Here is a 23,245-nt window from a genome sequence, read left to right on the forward strand (position 1 = left end):
ATTATTTGTGTTTGAGTTATGGGACTTCTTTTATAGAATGTAAGTTTCAGAAAGGCAGGGACTTTGCTTTATTTACCCTTAGCACATAGCAGTCATTCAGTAAATATTCATTGAATGAAAAAATGATTATATGTGTTATTGAGTATACTCATCACAAACAATATATGCACTTGAATTAGAATGGCTTCAGTGAAAAATGACAATTACAAAATACTCGAGTTCAGACATATTATCATAATAAAATAATTTTATAGGATATATATGGAAAACTTAATGAATTCTTAAAACATAAATTATATGAAAAAGCTTCATAATTGGGAACATCTTAAAAGGTTTTTACCATGAAGGACATTATCTTGCTTATAAGAAGAGAATCAGTAACTAATTGATTCTTTCAGTTCATTAGGATATCATATAGTGCACTAAGACAAAGGTAATTTTGTAGAGAAATAGTTTATCTGATGGAATTCATGCTCCACTTGTGAGATCTTCATTTCTTTTTCATTCTATGAGTTGAAAATGGCAAGCATTTTTACAAGGTAAAGATTTATATATACTGGGAGACTAGAATATCATAAATAGTTTCAACTTTTTTGTGTTAGAATTTTTGATGTATTAGTTATCTTTATCCCAATGATTTTTACATGATAAAGAATACAATATTTTTTTCTAGACTATCAACATAGCCAGTCTCCATTTGACATGGACATTTTGACAGAGTGATTATTTTGGTCTACTTTATCTTAGAACAAAACGGAAGACTAAATCTTTGTGACCATGGGTTAAGGCAGTGGTATCTTAGTATATTACCTGACTATTTAGGATTCCTTGGAAGGAGGAGCATATCTTGACTGGTTTTAGCTGCCTGTTTTGGGTGCTTGTATGACATTTGTTTAAAAAGAATATGCACTTTTTAAAAAATAGTTTATTTTTTAAGTAATATGTACACCCAAAATGGGGCTTGAACTCACAACTCTGAGATCAAGGGTTGCATGCTCCACTGACTGAGCCAGCCAGGCGCCCCAAGAACATGCATTTTTTTTAATGTTTCAGGTTTATTTATTTACTTTGAGAGAGAGACAGCAGGCACCCCAAGAATGTACATTTTTATATATAGTGTGCACATTTTAGAAAAAATGTATATTTGTTAGGAGGAAAAAATAAATTACAAGATTGGTTTGGCAGAACTTTCACTGAAACTTTTACCTCAACTAATAGCACTCAAAAGATACTTGCTTGCATTAAAGACAAGTTATGGGATTAGTGAAACTAAACTTTTATCGTAGGTTTGAAATATATGACTGTAGCTGGATCAGAAGTCCACAGTTTGGGATTGGTTCAATAATTTTGGGAAGTTTAATCAAAAGCTCTTCCTAGCCTTGGTTCATTACTAAGATGTAAATCTCAGTATGAAAATACCTTATAGTAACTTCCTTAGCCTGATAAAGGGCATTTCTGAAAAATCCACAATTAACATCATACTTAATGGTGAAAGACTAAATGCTTTCCCCTAAAATCAAGAATAAGACAAGGATGTCTGTTCTTATGGCTTCTATTCAAACATTGTTCTAGAGGCTCTAGCCAGGGAAATTAGGTGAGAGAAAAATAAAAGGCATCAAGATTGGAAGGCAAGAGGAACTATTTTTACTTGCAGATATTATAGTCTTATGTATAGAAAATCCTTACGAATCCACATATACAAAAAAAACCTATTAGAGCTTGTAAACAAATTTAGCAAAGTTGCAGAGTTAAAGATTGACACACAAAAACTAGTTGTATTTCTGTACACTAGTCTGAAAATGAATTTATGACAATAATTCCACTTCTATTGTCATCCAAAAGAATAAAATACCAGGAATAAATTTAACCAAGGAGGCAAAATATTTGAATATTGGAAAGTACTACTTAACATTGTTCAAGTGATAGTACTCTCTATATTGATGTACAGATTCAATGCAAGGCCTGTTAAAATCCCAGCTTCTTTTTTAACAGGAATTGACAACTGATTTTAAAGTTCATATGGAAATGCAAGGTACCCAGATAAGCAAAATAATCTTGAAAAAAAAAAATTGAAAGACTTTTACTTCCTAATTTCAAAACTTACTACCAAGCTACATAATCAAGGTAATGTGGTATTGGCCAAAGAATAGACTTACAGATTAATAGAATGAAGTCCAGAGATAATCACTCACATTTGTGTTGTGCCAAAGACATTTTTTCAACAAAGATATCAAGACAGTTCAGTGTCTTTTCAACAAGTGGTAGCTGATACAACTGGATATCTACAATGAAAAATAATGAAGTTAGATTGTTACCTCACACCACATATAATAATTATCTTAAATGGATCATAGACCTGAATTTAAAAGGAAAACTATAAAATTCTTAGAACATTAGAGTAAATCTTTATGAATTTGTGCTAGGCAATCGTTTCTTACCATATGACACCAAAAGTACAAGCAACAAAATAAAAAATTAGATACATTGAACTTTATCAAAATTAAAAACATTTGTGCTTCACAGGATACCATTAAGAAAATGAAGACAAATTACAGAATGGGAGAAAATACTTGTAACATGTATCCACTAATAGCCCTGTATTCAGCATATAGAAAGAACTCTTAGAACTAAACAATAAAAAGACAACCCAATATAAAAACAGGCAAAAGATTTGAATATCTATTTCTCCAAAGAAAATATACAAATAGCACATGAAAAGATGTTCAATATCAGTGGTCATTAGGGAAATGCAAATCAAAACTATGTGATACTACTTCACACTCACTAATGGCTAACTTAAAAAAACTCACCAACTTTTGTGGTCATCCATTCATTGTATCAGTCACTATTGATTGGTAGAAAGGTCCTAAAGTTGACTGACTCATAGTTTGGCACTTAAAAAGTAGTGATGTCATCATCATCTGATGACACTACTCAAATGACTCAACACTTTATAGTTACTTAAGACCTGTAATTAAACACAGATAAGTTTCCAATATAATATATAGTGCTACTACCTAATATGGCTTGAGTACTTAATAATGAGTAAAGTTTGAGCTCCGTCGCATATAAGAAGGGTATATTTAAGGGTCTTTAATAACCTCTAATTAACAGTGAAATCTAACAGAATTAAGACCATAATGCATAATACATTGAAAGGTTGTACTAATTGTGCAAGTTTCTCTTAAGGTGTAATAAAATACAGCCTGATTGTATTTGTTAGGCCTTGAACAACAAAGTTTAAAAGTGTAGTTGTGGAGGGAAGGAGAAATACCATTGTCCAGAGACCAGGAAAGAACCAGCAATCTAACTTTCTGGTTCGGCAAATAAAAGGAAGCTACTTCCCTTTTTTAGTCTGAAGATGGAGAACTGACACCTTTATTTTTAATTCATGTAAAAGTCCTGAATAAGATAATTTTATTCTTTGTCCTTCTTTAGATAATAGGAGTCCAGTTACAGTACTGAGTTACTGAGAGTAACTATAGACAACAAAAAAGTATTTATGCATTGGAAAGTAGAGGATACTTATTTAACAGAGTTTTTCTATTTATAAAGCTATAGACCCAGATAAATGTAGATGCTAACATTATCAAACAGTATGTAGAGTACCATGTTGTTTGTCATGGAGACATATATCTGATACATTTATTCTTGTATGCAAGAAAATGAATATTTTAACTGTATTTTTATAAAGGGATAGGAATGCTGAAAACTGCAGACAAACTAAAAATAACTGTCAGAGTGCAGAGATGGGCACCTGTTAGAATTAAATGTTATATGAGATAGAGATGAAGTAATTGGTGGGTTTTGAAGATAAAATTTATGGTTAATAAAGGAAGCATAGCCAAGATAAAATTACACATCTAAAATGCAGTCTATGCAGTGAAATCATTGCATTGCTATTTAGATAGATTCACAGTTTCTGAATTGACCTTTGTCAGAAATAGCTCATTAAGGTTAAGCTTTCTACTCCCAGACCCAGGCTGCAAGGTGACAGAGGCAGACTTAGACAAGAATTACATGCTAGAAATCAAGTGTTCTCAGAACTATAGCTGTACAGTTCCTAAAGTTGAAATCACTTCTACAACCAATAAGATGGGAGGAGAGGAGATCAGTAGGTCTTAAAAATAGCCCAGAAATGTTAAAACTTGAAACTCTAAAATTTTGTCTAGAAAAAAATAATTGTTAGACTTTAAATAAATGACATGGTGAATATCTTAACATGGTGAAGGTGTAGTATCTTTTTATCCAAGTGATTGCAGAGTGTGTATCTCTGTGCAGCTATAACTTGGTTAAGAAAACACTTCCTCTCAAACTGTGAATTTGTAATTTTTAAAAGGGAATAGTTTAATTACTAGACTTTTCTGATACATTTTAGATGATACAGATGATACTGTATCACTTTTTACTTTATATGCATCTTTGAGGAATATGTTTGATCCATAAAACTAGCCATACTTTTTATACTGATGCTCATAGTAATTATATAGCAGCAGGATTCTAGACTTTTTTAAAAATGTTTATTTATTTTGAGAGAGAGAGAGAGAGAAAGCGCGCGCGCACGTGCGCGCGAGAGAGAGAGCACATGCAGGGGCAGGGCAGAGAGAGAGGGAGAGAGAGAGAGAATCCCAAGCAGGATCCATGCTCCTAGCACAGAATCTGAGGCAGGACTCGAACTCATGAACCACACTGTGAGATCAAGACCTAAGCATAAATCAAGAGCCAGACACTGAACCAACTGAGCCAAGCTGGCACCCAGAATTCTAGACTTTAAGGGCAATATGCTATTTTGCTAAATTCCTTTGCCACATATAGTACTTAGTATAGTGTAAATTCTCTGATAAATATTGGTTTAATAATAATAACTGCAATTCAAGTACTTTTTCTTAAGCACCTTCTTCATTTAAAGAAATTTCTATTTTGGTAGAAATTTTGGCAATTAAAGCATGCATGCCAAGAGGTACATCAGTAAGAAATCTTTTTATTACATGAAGAGATTTCTTTGGTATCTTGCATTTTTTAACCTTTAAAAATGAAGAAATTCAGATATGTTTGATATATTTTAGCTTTTGCAGAGAAGAGAAGTTCTTTTGTACTTCTATTTTTCTATGTATTCTAGTGAATAATGCCAATTGAAAGTCCCGTGGGTGTTACTAGTGGAAAAACCACAGATCTAAAGGAGAACTCAGTAATGAGAATAGAATTTTCTAATATAGTTACTTGCTAACCAGTTCTTGAAGACAAATTTGCTTAGAAAATAATTAACAGCCCTGGGATAAACACATGACATGTTGCTTATACTCATATTTTCAAACTCAAGAAAAGTTGAAACTTAATAAGCTCATAAGTATATGATTTCCTTGTTTTGTTACTTTGGGGAAAGCTGATGGAGAAAGGTAGACTTTAATACTAAACATGGCTTGAGGGCTAAGTTGTTGAAAAGGATACCTGGAATCCAACACAGCTTCTTTGTGGATTCGTAATCTGTTAATGTGAGAATTGTACCAGAAGTCAGAAGATATTTTCTTTTCATCTCTACTACTGGTAGGCTGTGGATGTTATATAAATTATCTGGTTTCTTTGAGTCTTGCTTTTCCTTGGCAGTAAAAGGAAGAGACCTAGATGATTTCTGAATTCCCTTCCTACATGAAGTTTTAGAGTTCTGTGAATTTTAAGTTCAGTAATCATAGGCATATTAGAAACTTTATTCTTTTTAGAAACTTTATTATTCTGTTGTCTGCAAAGCATTTTCCTAATATAAATACATGTGCAACATACGTATTTACAAATACATACATAAATGCAAATGCATGCAACCCCTCCTCCCAACACACACACAAAATGAAAAAAACAGCTGGAAAAATGAGTTTAGAATCTCTCATCCTTTAAACTTTGGGACTTTGTAAAATATCTAAAGATTATTGTAATACATGGTGCCATAGTTACAATAATAAAAGCCTATTTTGTAAGTAGTTATTTTATAATGATAAAAAAGTACTTATTTTAAAATGATAATATTTTATAATTCTATAAAACTAGAATTTACCTTGGGAAGCATATGTGTCTGTGTGTATATAAATAATATAAACACATTCCTCAAAGCTGTATACATGCGCGCGCACACACACACACAGGTAGATATGAATTCTGAAATTTAAATACTACTGAGTATTTAGGACCTTGTACCTTTTGGAAAAATACTTACCACTGACTTCTAAGGAAATGTAACAAGTTAATCTGTAAACATTACTGTGCTAAATCCTAGTCACTTTTTTTTTTTTTAATTCTCTAACTAGTTTATATTTTCTCAGGCTCCAGAAATTCTGTTTTGTGATTGTAACTGTATTGCTGTATCAAATCAGTCATTTTAATAGGCCCCTGTGATCACTAGATGAGGTATGTCATACCAGGAGGGAAAAGCACGTTGCTGTTACACAGAACTTTAAGGAAGGATGGTTTAGCTTGCTTAAAACATTTTATCTATAAACAATCTGAAGAGAAAGTAGCTGTAGGTCAATGTATTAGAGTCTTTCTTCCTTACCATTTGAAGAATCAAAGTAGCTTTTCAATAATGTCCTCATTACTTTGATAGTCTGCCAAGCCCTAATTTTGGGACATCTCCACTGTCCCTTACCCCCACCCCATTTAGAGTTCTTAAGGGTTCTTGGAAACCAGAGTTGTGCTTAAGTCCACTAGAATTTACACTGTCTTTAACTGAAACCTCCTTAGGAGTCAGTCATTCCCACTTATTGTCTCCCTATAGCATTTAGCATTCAGCACAGTGACTGTTCAACTTTTTTTTTAATCCCCCCCAGAGAGTGTGAGGCAAAATCACATTCTAGTTTACGGATACGGCTTCGCTTTCTCTAAAATTAAGTATAGAATTGAATGATCCTCAAGATCTCTTCTAGTCCAGAAAATTCTGAGATTTCAAGTACCCAATCCCACTTTTTACTCTCAGATGCAGTTTTTGGACCAAGGGCTAGGACCCATTATCTCCTAACTCTTAAAGGCATTTCTAGTATATTATTAAGACTTCCACTTCCTCATTTGCTGAAACTGTGGACACCAGGTTCAAACTTCATCTTCTCTATTTTCTGCTTTTATACTTTTGGCTCACATTCTTTGACTCTCCCCACCCCAGCTTCTCTTTTGAACATCTAATGCACAGGATGGCATGAACAAGAATAACAAAAGTTTTTACAATAACCAAAATGAAGAAGTAACCTGAATTTCCACTGATAGGGGAATGGTGTAATATAGTCATAACTTGCAGCAGGTAAAAAGAATGATACAGACTTCCATGTGTGTTTATGGAGAGATTTCCAGGCACATTAAGTAGAAAAGCAAATAGAAAAATAGTATTTTCAATATGACCTCATTATGTTAAAAAGTACCACAGTCATCTGTGTAAATACATTAGAAAATTTCTGGAAAGATAAATGTCAGATTGATACACTTGTTACCTCCAGGAAAGGGAGTGGGAGTCAAATAGAAACTATTATGTTGATTTTATTGTTAGAGTTTTTGTAATAAAAGTGTATATTGTGAATATTATATATATTGTGTATATTAAAAAGGTAATACATATCCTATTAATACATTTCCATAGATAATAAAGCTGGAAGGGGCCTTAGAAAATCATCTAGTCTGGTATCCTTATTTTATGGATAAGGAAACCTAAGCCCATCTAAGTTATATTCTCCACCAAGTTGATTAATGACAAAGTCAAGATAAGAATCTAGATTTTCTGATACCCAAAACCAGAACTTTTTCCACACTGCCTTCTAGGTACAGCTAAAATAAATGTTTTTCATGAAGTGTTTCCTGATTGTACAAAGGGATATCTTCTCTAAATTCCTATCTGTACATTGCTTGTATCACTTACATGAATTTCACCTACACTACCTTATAATACAACGTCCTTCCCTTCTGGATCATATATATCACGTGAGGGAAAAAACTTTAACTTGCTCGTTTTTGTATCTGACACACATTTTTTGGATAACAGGTGCTCAGTGAATTAATAATTAATATTTTTGTTTGATTTTTGTGGCAAGCTGTGCACCTCATGTTAGATTAAGAGGGGAAAGTTAAATGCCAAACCAAATAAACAGCTGTGGGGATTTTTTTGTTTTTGTTTTTTGCTATTTTGTGAAGCCAGCAACTTCAAGATAGAAAGTATTTTAGGAAGGCACATAGTGAGATATTTACTACCCTGCAAATATCTTCCCTTTCCAAGGAAAATACTTTGTTCTCCACTCGTGCTTCAGAGAGAACAGTTTGTCCCCATAGGATATTCTAGGTAATATGACCCACTTAGGAAATATGTGGTGATTGTGCTTCATAATGGGACCTCTGCTAAAGTTGTTGTACCATGGGAAAATGCCTCTTGAGTGTGATGGTTTTACAGATGAAAGTACATTTTTCTCTGAATTTGAATTGGTACAGCAGACCAAGAAACTCAATTATGGCTTAAAGTTTTACTATAAATAGCATAGAAGATGTGATAGATCTTTTTGTTGTTGTGAAAACATTTCCTCAAAATGTTTTGGAGTTTATATAAGCATATTGCCCTTGATGTATTGTCACCCTGTTCTGTCTAAATAGCTCTATAACTTGATATTAGCATCTTACTAAATTTCAGCTTGCTTTTTGAGATATAGTCTTCTTCTATGATTTTTATCTGCAGTTGTTTTGTTTTTGATTTTTTGGTAACTTGGTTTATTCTGTTAGCTGTTTAATTTGACATCATTAAAAGCCTGCAGAATTTTTTAAACAGATTCTTTCATTAAAGTTCCCATTATCAGCTAGAACATTGTGCTTGGGAAGATTCTTAGGAAGACTTGTTTTTTTTTTTTTTTTTTTTTTTTGAAAGGCTAATGTTTCTGTTAGTTTAGAATTAATAACCTTAGGACAAAATCACAGAACGCTGAGTATTTCCATAAATGCTTCTAGCCAAAGAGATTGTTATTGAAAGGGCCAATTGGTGCTCATAGGTTTTCATCTAGTCATACTTGCTATACCAGAATTCAAAAGTGTATGTGTGTGTGTGCACACGTGTGCCTGTAGTTTTATTTTAAAGTGCAGTTATGAGTTTGGCTCATTTGAAAACTATGAAGTAATTAAAATAGAGATAAGACTTTACTAAATAGTTACTAAATCTGTAACTAGTGAATTTCAAATATGGTATATTGAAACTTGTTCTTGCTTTGTTGAGCATTTTATTAGAAATTTTAAAAATTATGTTTAGCACATTTTGATCTGCTATGCTTGGAAGAAAAGATTTTAGAGGTTAGTTTTTCACTGTTCTTGTTCATAGATTTTTTTTTAACTTTCATAGAAATAAAGATTGTAGATTAATTTACTCATAAAATTAATAGGCCTTTGTCATTTTCTAAATTTTTAATTGGCTGTAGAATTTGCTATAAGAAAATTCCTTTTATTTTAAAATTGTAGTCAACAGTGCTTAGTTTAGTAATATTTGAATGGAATGGAAAAAATGATTTTTGTTTTTTAATTCAAGTATAATATATAGTGTTATATTAGTTTCAGGTGTACAATATAATGATTCGGCAATTATATATATTAGTGTTTTTCATGACATATATACTCTTAACCCTTCACCTGTCTCGCTCATTCTCTCCCCACCCCCCTCTAGCAGCCACTAGTTTGTTCTCTATATTTAAACATCTGTTTTGAAAAAACAGATTTTTAAACATTAGCTTGAGGGCATTTTCTGGTTAGTGCTTTAATTTAAAAACAGTTTTTTTTCAAATGGTAGTTCTTTATGGAGAAACATTTTTAGAAATGATATAAAGAACTGTATTCTCTCTGTGATTTCATAGTTTAGGCATAGCAAAGCTGAAGCTCAAACAGGTGTTTGAACTTGGCAGCTTTAATTTGCAAAGTGGCTCTACCTCTCTTGGTAAATGAAGGTTAATTAGAGGTTTCTCAACCTATTTGATCGAGCTTTGAGTACTGTAGTACAGAGGGGTTGTATGCTAGTACAGGTCCAACAGACGGAGGTTAGAAATAAACAATTGTTAAGAATCATTCATCTTTTAGCTTTAGTTTTACTTTTTCCACCAAAGTACAATTTGACCTCTTTCTCTCTACCCCCTTCCCACCCTTTGTAGTTTTACGTGAGATAACTAGGAAATATGTTGGAAGTTTTGTTTTAGGAATTGTTTCAAATTTCCTTGATCCTTAAAATTTAGCATTTGTTTTGAACACCGATCTAAGATGACTTGAGTATCAGTCTAAGATGACTTCCGCCTGATGGTTAGATGTCTATGCTAATGTCTCTTTAAGAGTCTTATACACCATTAACCCCAACATCATGTTTTCTAATTTAAAATCTTTGGTGGAAATGAGAGTTCATTTGAAGTGGCTTCATTTCTGGCACTGACAAAGGACCCCTAAAGAGAATTACAAACAACTGATAAGCACTTACTTACTAGGTATTGACTGTGTGCTAGGTACTGGGGATAGGATAAAAGGAGAAGTCCTGGATTCTGCTTTTGAGGATTTATAGTCTAACTAGATAGAAGACAAAATATATATTATAAAGCCCCCATAAGCAATATAATAATTAAGTGCTGACTTGTGTATATTCCAGATGGGAGTTGAGTTAACCTCATAGCAGCAGGTTATCATAGGCTAAAACTAACATAAACAACATAGTTACAAGTGCTTATTCTTGTGACTTGTGTGCTTCTGTCTAGGCATTTGCCAAAATTGGTTTTATCATATTTTCAATATGTTTGAAAGGGCTTTCAGGAAAAATGCTGCATCTGAAGCTTTTTTGCTCTTTTAATCATTAAAATATAGTTTTTCACTTATTCTGGAGTGAAAGTGAACTTTCAGCTATTCAGCATGTATAAGATTCATATAGACCTGGGACTACATTTAAAGACTGTGGTAAAGTCTTCTTAATCTATAGTTGCTTTCCTGATATGCTGTGACATATCATGTCACAGCTAAAATACAGAAGTCATTTTTAGTGGCTGTTTTTCTTACTGAGGGGTGTCTGCTATGGTTTTCTCTCTTTTGTAGTTGCAGTGTTGGTGAATACCCAAGTGTCTTGTGGAAAAAGCTTTAACTGGGACATGGGACAGTTAAATCTGCTATAGCTCTGGGTAAATAAGGAAAACTGAAAGCCCATTTCCTTAGCTCTCCAGAATCTCTTCTATGTCATTTTGGTTTGGAGTACTATTGAAGATGTTCCTTTTATTTTAGTAAGCCCTGTATGATGAAGTCTTAGAAACTTCTGTGATTATGTTTTTCCCTTTGTGACTTACGTTTCTTCTGAGTGCTTCACAATTTATCCTTTAATAGATAACCCCAAACAAGATGTTTCTGTGGGAAATATTGTGCTTCTGTAAACTTTTTTCTAGTACATCAACTTTAGATTACTGATTTCTAAAAATTTCAACATACAGCCTATCTCTTAAGTTTGCATAAAAACTGATACTGGAGGTTTATATGGCATTTTATGCCATTACAAAAAAATCTATTTTTCATAATATGCTTTATTTTCTAATATTTTTACCCAAAAGTAGTTAGAACAATATTAACGCTTTAAACTACTGTAAAATTAAACGAGAAAATTTGGGTTTTCTAATTTGGAAAGAAGGGAGAAATCTGGAAATGAAGAAAGGATACACCAAGATTTTTTTCACCAAAATCATAATGACTAGAATTAGGAAGTATAGTCCCTTGAAGCTTAAAAGAGGGATTTTTGAATTTAAAAAAGAAAATGGATAGTCCTGCTTTACACAGTGAAATTCTTACAGGGATTTAATACACTATAAAAAATGGAAATAAAATCAAACCACTTTAGATCAGTTCTTTAATAAAACATTGCTACTGTTTATATATATATATATATATATATATATATATATATATATATATATGGTCATGGAAGACAACCATCATAGTTTTCCTGAGCCATCTGTTGGTGTCACTGACAAATATGTACTCTTTGGTATTTGGATCATTGGTGTGACCAATTACGGCATTTTTCTCTAGGGTTGTAATGTCTGTATGGTTTTTCTATCTTGATTCACTTTATTCCAGTCTGATTCACAATTATTCCTTTACAGAACAGCTTGTATTTGGCATAGCTGTAAAAAAAAAAAAAAAATCCAGCCTTTTCTAAATAAGGTTCTTTTTCAATCGGAAGTTCCGTCTTTGTAGTTAAAACATTTGTAAACATAACACAATTTAGATAGAGCTGAATGACTTTGCAAGACTGCTATTTTTGTAATGCAGGAGGCTTTTCCTAAAGAGCAATTTGGTGATACTGGGCTCCTAGAACTCCCTTGAAAGCAGTTGGAATTTACTGCTGTATGTATTGGGTCAGATGAAGGTGGAAACATGCATTTTCTGGCTTGCAATGTTCAGGAAATATTGGTATGTTTAGAAGAAATTACTGAATACATTTTGGGTGTTATTTTTCATCATTTCAAAGGATCCTTCACATATCTTTTGTCCCCTGAGATTAGAGATGTTGGTGATCCCAAAGATATTTCAGGACTTTCATCCTGTTATATCTCTAGTATCTGAAAGGAAATACAGCCAAGTTGGGCAAACTTATTCTCCAAATTCTGTCACCTTCTTTGGTTGGAGCAACAATTTTTATATTCTCATTGGAATATACTTAGGCAAGCCATACAAACTGCCCTGCAGAACAGCCAGGATTTTGATTGGCAGTGGTAACAAAATTGAACATGTTCCCTCAGACCGGCTTCTTCTTCTTTTCATATTCATAGAACAGTCTAGATTTGTTCTATAATCAAAGTGTAATGGCACTTGTGCAGCATTCTTGGACAGAAGGCTATGTTGGTATTGAGTTAAGGCTGGAATCATACAAAATAAGTATTAGATTTCTGATTTTTCTCTCATTGAATTTTTTTCCTGGGCTTATCCAGAGGAGAGTCAAACTAAGATTTAGACAGATACAAATAGAAAAAAGTCACAGTTTTTTACTGATAAAATTTGTCTTTTAGGAGACATTGTAATTGTTTTTACTCTGCTGAATACTTTTTCCTTTTCAGAAGGGTTTTAAGAAGTAAAGTAGTTCTTATGACATGTTCATATTTTACCTGCTAAAAATGCTCAGTGCCCTAATATAACACTGAAAATATTTCTGTTTATCAGAAGAGAGCATGCCCAGAATTGCAGCCAGGTGTTTTGTGAAGCTGCCTCCAAAAGAAACTTTCAAAAACTACACTTCAGTTGGGCCCTTTGTGATCAGAAAAAAATATGATACAGTATAATAAAAGAGAAAGATGGGAAGGGTTATGTAACTTTGAAATAAAGATAAACCAAAACATTAATTCTCTGTCATTGTCAGGACTGTGGCATATTTAACATTCTGTGTATCTTATTTTTTTAGGGATTTTCAATGCCCAATAAATACCTCAGGATTATTATTATTTTTTTAATCATACATTAGTCAACAGTTGCTCTTTGTTATTACCCTTTTCCTGCCCTAAATTTCACTCTCCGAAACAAAACAAAACAAAAAACAGCCCCACATTTCAATTTCAGGGAAATTTTTCTAAAATGGGACTTTAAAAATAATCCCTGGCTAACTTGACTGAATTGGCAGATATTCCGCAATGCCAGACCCATTTGCCCTCTGCCAGTAGTAAGCATGGTCGCTATTTTTAATCATTTAGCTTCGTATTTCAGGTTACTTATGTTCAGTACAAATTATGGATATTCATCTTCCAGGGATGTGTTCCTTCTTAGGCCAGAGTATTTCTTTTCCATTTAAATAAAATGTGTCTTTCTTCTAAGTGAGTACACTTCCTTAAAATGAACTATTATACTAATCACATCTTGTTATAAAAGCATTGTGCTATTTTCATTTTATAATTCTAAATGAACATTTGTATTCCAAAGCATTCTTCAAGCATGTTGTTTGTGCTGTGTAGAATCATCATTTTATTAAAGATAAGTAACAGTATTTCTTCATTTCCCTCTACAACCCTGGACTATAATTTGGTATAATAAAATAGTTGCACTGGGCTTGTGGGTAGGAGTGGGGCTGTGAATGTTAGAATTACACTCTTCTAGAAGAGTAGACTAATGCTTGCTGTGTGCATTTTGTGTGTAAAACTAGGGCAGTATCTTACAGAACGTTATCACCGTGTCTCAAATCTGACTTGCCAGCACGTAGGAAGTTTGTTTTGGTTTCAAAATGTACTTTACCCCATGGTGGCTGGCAGGGTACAATACTATTGACATCACTGTGTTTCAAATAGAAAATTAACAAGTAGCTACTGTTGTGATTGCAGATTGCCTTCCCAGTCCCTGTGAGAGAATGCTTTTTCTTTGGACAGCAACACTTCTCAGCCCCTTGGTACCATTAAATCAGCCAATGGGGGCTGCCAGAATAGGGATGAACACCAACAAAAAGCTGAAGAATAGAAAAACTGTTAATAATGCAAAAATCTTTAATCAGTTTCCAAATTGATGTGAAAGATAAATAATTGTTAAAAATTTCTCTCCCACCCACAGCTAAGTTTTGACAGTAGGCCAGGTTCAGAGCCTGATCTCTCCAGAGAGGAGAATCCTTTCCCTCCACCCAAACCCCTGGAGAGTTGCCAAAGGAAAATAAGCTATTTTGTATTTAGAACAAATTGCCACTGTTTTCTCCAGTGATGTAGCCCTATTTCCCAGACTTTGAAACTTGGAATACAGAAAGTTCTTGTGTGACCAAAGAAGAAATATGGTGAATGAATGATCAATTTTTTTGTTTTTTTTTTTAACCAAATACTCATAAGCAGATAAGGGGGCGGGAGGGATGAGATGTATACATGGAAGCTAAATTTAGTGCAGAATGGATGTCAAATGAACAATTTTTGTTAAATCACTTTGGAGATTTGGTTCCTTGTGGGGGTTTTCAGTGAAGAACATATGCCTCTACAACCAGATTTTAATTATTTTTTTTTCAAATGAGGCTGTCAAAAATCAAGTTTTCCTTATAGATGAATGCAGGACAGTTTTAAAAATTGTTTATGTGTTCTGTACTATAGGATTTAACTGATCAGCAGTCCTGTGATTTTGTAAAACTGCAGTTGCTAGTTTCTCATGTTATCAGATGGGATAAAACTGTTCATTTAATTTTTTTTCTCTCTTGCATTGTAGAGTATTTCTTTTTAGACTTTTCCCTCTCTTACCTCGGTTTTCTTAGCTTTATGTCTTTTCTGTTTTTTTTCTTAGTAATTGCCTTCCTGCCATTATACTTGTTGTTGTTACTATTTCTTGAACAACAGCTGGAACAAAGGCCAAACTTAAATTGAATTTTCTGTTTGCTAGGAGGCTTATTAATAAGGTTAGAAAGTTGAAATTGGTGACCAAAAAACTGGATTAAAAAACAATGATCTGTGGGGGCTCCTGGGTAGCTCAGTCGGTTGAGTGTCCCACTCTTGATATCAGCTTAGGTCTTGATCTCAGGGTTGTGAGTTCAAGCCCCATATTGGGCTCCACGCTGTGCAGGAAACCTACAAAGAAAAAAAAATCTGTGAAGTTCATTTTACATTGTCTTAGTCCCCCATCCCTGTAAATGCATCGATAAATCAGTCTAATGGCTGTAATTCTTAATCCTGTTTCACTATTAAAAGAGATGCTGACCCTAGAGTTAGATTGGAGATTGTCAGGAACTCTACAAGTAGTCATCTTTGGTGGTAACTTCAGTGGCACACGAATTTCTAGTGTATAGTTCTGGCATCCATAAGCAGATCTCTCACGAATGTCGACCTGGCATCTGAATATACTGTTTGGAGGCCCCAGTATTGTTACCTCAACTTTGTGAGTTAGAGAGTCCCAGAAATATCCACTAGAAATTATGTTACATTCCTCCTTCCCACTGTGTGCCAGTTATTCTGTTTGTTATTGGAAAAACTGAAATGACTAAAAATATGGACTCAGTCTTATCTAGAAAGTAACAAAAATATAGTATGATTAGTATGAAAACCAACTATTAATTTTGTGAGGAAGGATGTAGCAAGGAAGGTGTCATAGAAGAAATAGTAGTTTGGCTGTGGTCTGATAAATGAGTTAGATACGAACTAGGTAGATAGTAAAGAGAAGGACATTCCAGGTAGAGAAATGGGTAAGTATAAAAGCACATTTGGTTTGTGGAAGAGGTTTGTAAGGATATGGGCAATAGAAAGTGTGGCTAGAAAAGTGGTAGGCAGAAGTCCAAATTATAGCATCTTCAAACAGATAAAAATTACTACTGGCATCACAGCATCTTGTTTCAGCGTCATAATAAGGTGCCACTGATTGTTTACTGATAATCATTGTTATTGACTGAATGGCAGTTCGTCCTCTTCATATCTGAGATGTAAAGACTAAATAAAACTCAACCCATATGGAATCTGTGCAGTTTGAGAAAGAATGTATCACTATTTTGTCCTCATTAATTTATTGAGTACTCCCGTCTCCCCGTCTCTTCTCCCCAACTCCATTCTCCCTCACTCTCTAAACGTTTGAAAAACATAATCCTAGCTATGATTCCGAAGTGATATTCTGAATTCTAAAGTTCTGATACTGATCTGTAGCAATTTGCTCTAGTAATTTGAACATAGATTCCTGGAGGTCTTGAGATACAGTGTAAAATAGTGCAAGATTTATTTGAAGTCTTCTTTTGTCTTAAAAGTGTACTTTGCATTTGTGTTTATTTTCCTATAAAATGGTGTTTTCTTCCAAATCTTTGAGGAAAAGTAGGACTTCAGAAGACATATTACTGTATGTTTAACCTTCTGCCTTTAAATATTCTGGCTTTCTACCCTAAGAACTACTTAGATTTTATTTGGAGAAAGTGATTTTAAAAAGTCTTCCAAGAGTGAATAACATGTATCTCAGCCTTAACTGATTTTATTCAGTTGTATAGAGATGAGCCCTTCAGTACTAAGATGGACAGTGTGACTGTGGAATAATTTATATTAATATAATATTATATAGTATATATAATTTACAGTTTCATTATAACACTTGTTGATATTTCTATCTGGTTATTTGATAAGATATCAATTGAATTACGATGAATATTAAAGCAGCTTTTTTTTTTTTTTAATAGAGTCCCAGCTATTCAACTAAGTTTTTATTTTGTTGTCATTAAGCCTCACAACACCACCATCAGTTCTGATGCTAGGGAAATGCCATTTACCAAGTTACTACCTGGGAGCACTTAATAGTCTGTTTATTTTTTGTGAGGCAGATAATAAGTAAGTTGTAAGTGAAAACATATAATTAGCACATGCCATTTTATGAGAATAGCTTGTCTAAGTTTTCTTATTTCACAAACAGAATAAGCTGAACAGAATATGATCATATTTGTTTTTGTAAATAAGATCCATGACTTTATATCTGGATCCATTTTTAATGTCATTTTTCATAAGAAAAAGAGGTAGGCAGATTTTTTTTTGTAACTTGAGATTTTTGAAGCTTTTCAACACTAAATTTTAGAGAAACATTGAAATAAAAATGTATAGGATAAGCAGCTAGTTGCTGTCATGTGCAGAAGTGTTGTGTAGGGAGTTGGGAAACCTGGCCACAAGCCACTGCAGTTTTGAAGAATGTGGCTCAAGGGAGGACTCTCAGCCCGTTGCGTAACTTTCAGCAGAGAGGAAAGTACAAAAACTGTCCCTATCACTTGACTTGTTTTCCATTTTGATTTAGTTACTTGGCACAGTCTTGGTATCCTGTAGTGGGGGAATGAAAGACAAGCAAGTTCCAATGAAGGACCGTGCCTCCGAGGGCATCAGCCAATGGATGGTTTGTGAGACCTGGCAGGTGTTAAATTTCATATTGTTTTTGGGCAGAAGGATTAGAGTTTCTAGAGACGGCTTGAAAAAACATCATCCTATACTACTTGCAATTTTTTTTTTTCTAAAAGAGAATTCTTTCCTCTCTCTTCCCTCAACACTGTGTGCTTCTTGTGGTGTATATACCTCTGCTTTAAAATATCACAGCTACTAGGTAAGAGGGGCCATTTTATAGCAAAATCATTTCTCCTCATGTTCTGTGATATTTCAGTTTGGCAGTAGAGTTTACAAGGTTTGAAATCAAAAGCAGTGTTGGTTCCTTCAGGGAAAAATGATCCCAATCTACCAAAATAAAAGCCAAACAGACTCTAATTGTTCCTTTTCCCGTTGGGGGCTTGTCCTTTTTGAAGGTATGGGTTAGTTTGATAGGACCTTCTCTCTAACAAGGTTAGTCACTGGGAATTGCCTCTTTCCCTGGATAAAACCCACTTTTAAATCTATTTTAAAACAGACCTCAAAGAGTATTTGAAAATAAAAGTACTTTGGTATCTCTCCATTCTCTTGCCCCCTCCCTCAGCAAGGAGACTCCAGTTTTCTTACAGGGCACCCTTGCTGCAGTGTCTAATCCTCATGCTAAATTAGGAAGGATTTATGTTTTCATAGTTTTTATTGAACTATCCATGTGTTGTGAAAACTTAAGTAAATGCTAACCAGGGGGCTAAATTTTTTTCTCATTTTCTGTCAAGGCTAGTTCCATAAATTTTACAATGTCAGGCTTTTTCCGTTGGTTGCTAGTCTGGTGTTCATCAGAATATTCAGAGCAGCAGCCTTAACTTTCCCCAGCCTTCTTAACCTGCTTTGACTAAAGGTGCAGTATATGCCTTTCATGAATCCTATGTCAGCTCTTCCACAACTTGGAGACTTGAAAAATACCATTTTATGTTACTGGCAAATTTTTTTCTCAGTGCATAAGGATTTTCAAATCAAACCAAGGGTTTTTTTTTTTTTTTTTTTTCCTTCTGTCTCTTGTCCTCTTTCTTCCTCCAGTGTCTTGCAGCCCATGATTTGGCAACCCCTTACAGGAGGCTCCTGAGCCACCAGTCACATGAGAATGAAGGCAAGAAAAGAAAGGACCAGATGGCATCAAAAGATATGCCTTTCTAGGTCGTTGGTGGTTAAGCTTGCAATCTGGTTACCAGCAGGGAGACCATGGGGGAAAGGGTGAGAACAGCACAGCACCACTGTAAGGGAAGAAGAATTTTGCCGTATGGTTTGTTTCAATAATTTGCTGGAGAAAAAAAATTTATACATGAAGGTGAATGAATTTTCTGATTTAACTTTCCAGTTTACAGTCACAGGGTATCACATGGCTCTTGGAAGGGTGAATTTACCTAAAACTGGCATATAACAAGCATGTGGAAAACTGTGTGCAGTATTTGGATGGCAGCTTTGAAAAGTATGGCTCCCACTTGGTCAGTTGCTGTCCTTCAACTGCCATTAACCTTTTGTTACTTTATTCTCTATAAATTCCTGACTGACAAGTATAAAAACTGAAGGAAATGACATTTGGCTCTCACAGATAGACCTTTCCCCACAGGAGAGCAGAGGACATCATTTACCACTCCTTCATACTCGTATCTATTTTGGAGATTGTATTTACAAGACATGGAAAATGGCATCACTGGCCTTTGTGAGACATGATAACTCAGAGTATCTTTTCTTAAGCTGTAACTTGGAGCACATTTATAATTATTTGACTGAAGAAATGTTCGATAGTGGCTAATAAAAAGTATTTTAGAGGGCAGTCTGACCTCCCTGTTCATCAGCCATCTTACACATTGACTCCCTTGGCCTGGGCAAATTCTGATTTGATAGTGCTATTGCAGCAGACCAGACTGCTGAACTTGGCTGATAGTTCCTTACAAAATTCCAACTTAGTTGTTTTCCCCTGAAAGAAAAAAGTTAAGATATTTTTAATTTTAGGTTCAAACTTGATTTCAATATATGAACTTGAGTCCTGTACTCTTTTAATTACCTTGAGAAGTGTTGCTTTCTCATAGATGAATTCAGTATCTCTCAAGTCCAAAGTCAAATTTCAGCTTCTTGTAAGTCTTCTTTCTCCAATTACAATCTCTCCTTTTATTCAGATTCTGTTGCCCTTGATTTCTGTATGACTCATTTCATTATGAACCAAATGAGCAAAACAATATGTTTCATTCTGTAGTTTAGATTATAAACTCTTAAAGTTTCTGTTTCTACTTCTGCCATTCAAGCAAGTGTGTGGAATATTGCTGAATAAACAAAAGGTAGTAAAAAAAATCCCTCGATAATAAGAAGAAAGAAAAAACATAGATATTTTAATATTATGTTAGTTGATTTCTGCCTAGATTTTAATGTGACTGTAGAATCTCATGAAACAGAAAACTGACCCACCCATTATTTTTTCCTTGATGTAAAAGTAAGGAGTCATTCTGAAGTTCCTTAAACTCCGTAAAAGATACTTCCTATGTAGTTCTGGGGTTAAGTAATTTAAACAAAATTGACAAGTTATTCTTGTCATTTATGTTAACTTTACTAGTTGCTCTATTAACTTTTTTAGATGACTGAATTCAGAGCCCCCCTTGACAGCCTCTAATTAGCTAGACAACCACCAGTCTTTCTCTCTACCCTCCAGTAATATCATGAGTACAGTTGTTAAGCATACGCTGTAATAATCCTAATGAAGAGGTTAAAGGATTTTTTAGTATGGATTTTTTTGGTGGTTTTTGTTTTTGTTTTTTGCTTGCTTTGGTTTTTTGATGTTTTAGTCTACTCAGCAAGAGCGCTTTGTGATCATGTGAATCCTCCCTTAAGAGGTTTCCTAGTTAAAAATGAGAATTTTGCTAAAGGTTCTGTGATTTGGGGTAGCACAGCAGGGGAGCAGAGTGACTTTAAAATTGTTAAATTTGAAATTGAGGTTGGAGTACCTGGGTGGCTCAGTCCGTTAAGCAACCAGGTCATGATCTTGCAGGTCGTGGGTTTGAGCCCTTTATCAGGCTTCATGCTAATAGCTTGGAGCCTGTAGCCTCCTTCAGATTTTTTCTCCCTGTCTCTCTACTCCTCCTCCCTCTTCACACTCTATTTCTCAAAAATAAATAATCATTAAAAAATTTTTTTAAAATTGTTAAATCTCTTTAAGGGGAATCCATTGATATACTTTTAATTTAGGGATATTTTTAAAATTCCTTTATCTACATCAGGTATGACAGATTTCATCTTGGAGCCAACTATTAGATTTGAGTTAATGGGCTCAGTAAAGAGATTTGGAATGGAAATACTAATGGACCTCTAACTATAGCCGGGATAGTGGGTACTGTAAGAATCTTGACAGTTCATCACCAAACCTCTGATCTCATTCCCCTGAATCATCTTGCTTATCTGTGACATAATTGGTTGCTTATTGCCTTCTCCTACCCCTCTTTCAAATTGCTAGCATTTGAGAATTTCACTTGTCATTATATCTTGTGTATTAAGACAGAAGCATAGTTTGGTGGGTGAACTAGTAAAACCATTTTGGCCCTCCTTGAGAAGATGATGTGTTTTGTTCCTGGTGCAACTGAGACAGTTGCTATAAATATTCAGTTATAGCTCTTTAAGGAATAAGGATGAACTGTAAATACATACTTGGATTTTCTTTTCAGATATACTTTTAATTGCTGAATTATATTATGCCTATGAAGCACAGAACCAGAGATTGTTTTAGGGTACAATTATGTACCTAGAACCCTCATCATGGGTCATCATGATCATAGTATCTTAAGGATATGGGGAAGGTAAATCTGTGAGACTCTGTGCTAGCATTTTCAGGAGAAAATTTTCCTAACTTGCCCAAAGGATGGGTGGATTAAATAAATGCAATGACTTTTAGTAAAGAATTTTGTCACCTAGCTTTTTGCCATGTGTAGAAAATTGGAGGTGGGGTAATGAGAGAGAGAGGAGAGGGAGAAAGAAATAAAAATTAAAAACTAATGAGCTGGTACATTTAGATATTAGGAAGTAGGTTGTTGTTTCAGTGGCTGAAACAACCTGTCCCTGTGGGGACAGGTATGTGTGTGGGTGTGTGCAAAAGATGGGAGGGAGGAAATGGAAATTTGTGAGCCTTTTCTACCCCCTGGGGGTACTCCAGCTGAAGACCGCTAGGTCTCTAGCCTGTGGTTCTAGGCATTCGAAATGAAATACAATTAATTGCCCTGTATGCTTTCCTACTTACACATTAATACAGCTGGAGACAGTTGGGGAGGGTTAAAAATTAAATCATCTCTGACAGATTACCATTGGGGATAATAATCTGAAGTGACCATGTCTACAGAGTACAACAGAAATGGCAGAGACTGAAAACCAGTAGTCATGCCTATACTTGCAGATACTTAGAAACTGAAGAATTAGGGGTGTAACATGAGTATAGACTAAATAATGTGTGAATTATTATTTGTCTTAAAATAGATTTTAGGATGTTTCTAGTAGAATATTCAATCTGTTCTGATTTGATTTTCTTTTTTTTTTTTTTTTGGTCTTTCTTAGACGAGCTCATCTGCGCCTGTGTTTAGAACGCTTAAAAGTTCTGATTCCACTAGGACCAGACTGTACCAGGCACACAACACTTGGTTTGCTCAACAAAGCCAAAGCACACATCAAGGTGAGAATTTCTGCTTTCATATTTGTACATGTCTCGGCCCTTGTTTCATTATAAGCAGTGATTCCTATTCATAAACATCAGCTAGCCCCCTGTGCCCTCCTTAATCACTGACCTCAAGAGAAATCTTTCTGAAAACTTACCAACTAATCTGATGGGAGCAACATAAACTGATTAAACTGTTTTGACAGCATGGCCATTTGAGGAACTGGAAATACTAGGAAAAAACAATTACTCTGCTGATCCCTAGAAGGAAGGCAGTTGTGCCCTCTGGTGGAGATGAGTTTATTTGGCTCCATGTCTCAGTATTTTTCCATCAAACTACAGTGCAGAGCAAGTTTCTCTTTCATGGAGATAACTTTACAGACTTTGAGAATTCCATACTGTTCTTGTAATGTAGCATTCATTACACACACAAAAAGTGAAAAAAGAAGTATTCTTGATGTTTAAAAGTATGTATTTATGTATGTTTTTATACACACACACACACATATATACTTGTATTTTCATATTTTCTCTGCCAAAGAAGAAATGTTTTAAGATATTAGGTAGAAATCAGTTTTATTGTTTGTACTGGACTGTGCACAAACTAAAATATCATTTTAGAAACTTGAAGAAGCTGAAAGGAAGAGCCAGCACCAGCTAGAGAACTTGGAACGAGAACAGAGATTTTTAAAGCGGCGACTGGAACAGCTGCAGGGTCCTCAGGAGATGGAACGAATACGAATGGACAGCATTGGATCAACTATTTCTTCAGATCGTTCTGATTCAGAGCGAGGTAGGC

At 34.4% G+C, this 23,245-nt stretch overlaps 1 protein-coding gene across 5 annotated transcripts in view; it reads left to right on the forward strand.

The window, feature by feature from the left end:
• Positions 1-23,245, forward strand: part of MXI1 (MAX interactor 1, dimerization protein) — a 78,674-nt gene that overhangs the window by 50,063 nt on the left and 5,366 nt on the right. For all 5 annotated transcript variants that reach the window (XM_015082958.3, XM_053207854.1, XM_015082957.3 and 2 more), the window contains exons 4-5: positions 22,350-22,464; positions 23,068-23,239. In XM_015082958.3, coding sequence (XP_014938444.2) covers positions 22,350-22,464; positions 23,068-23,239 — 287 coding nt within the window. The remainder of the gene's footprint in view (positions 1-22,349; positions 22,465-23,067; positions 23,240-23,245) is intronic.

The sequence above is a fragment of the Acinonyx jubatus genome, chromosome D2, assembly GCF_027475565.1.
Source record: "Acinonyx jubatus isolate Ajub_Pintada_27869175 chromosome D2, VMU_Ajub_asm_v1.0, whole genome shotgun sequence".
NCBI lineage: Eukaryota > Metazoa > Chordata > Mammalia > Carnivora > Felidae > Acinonyx > Acinonyx jubatus.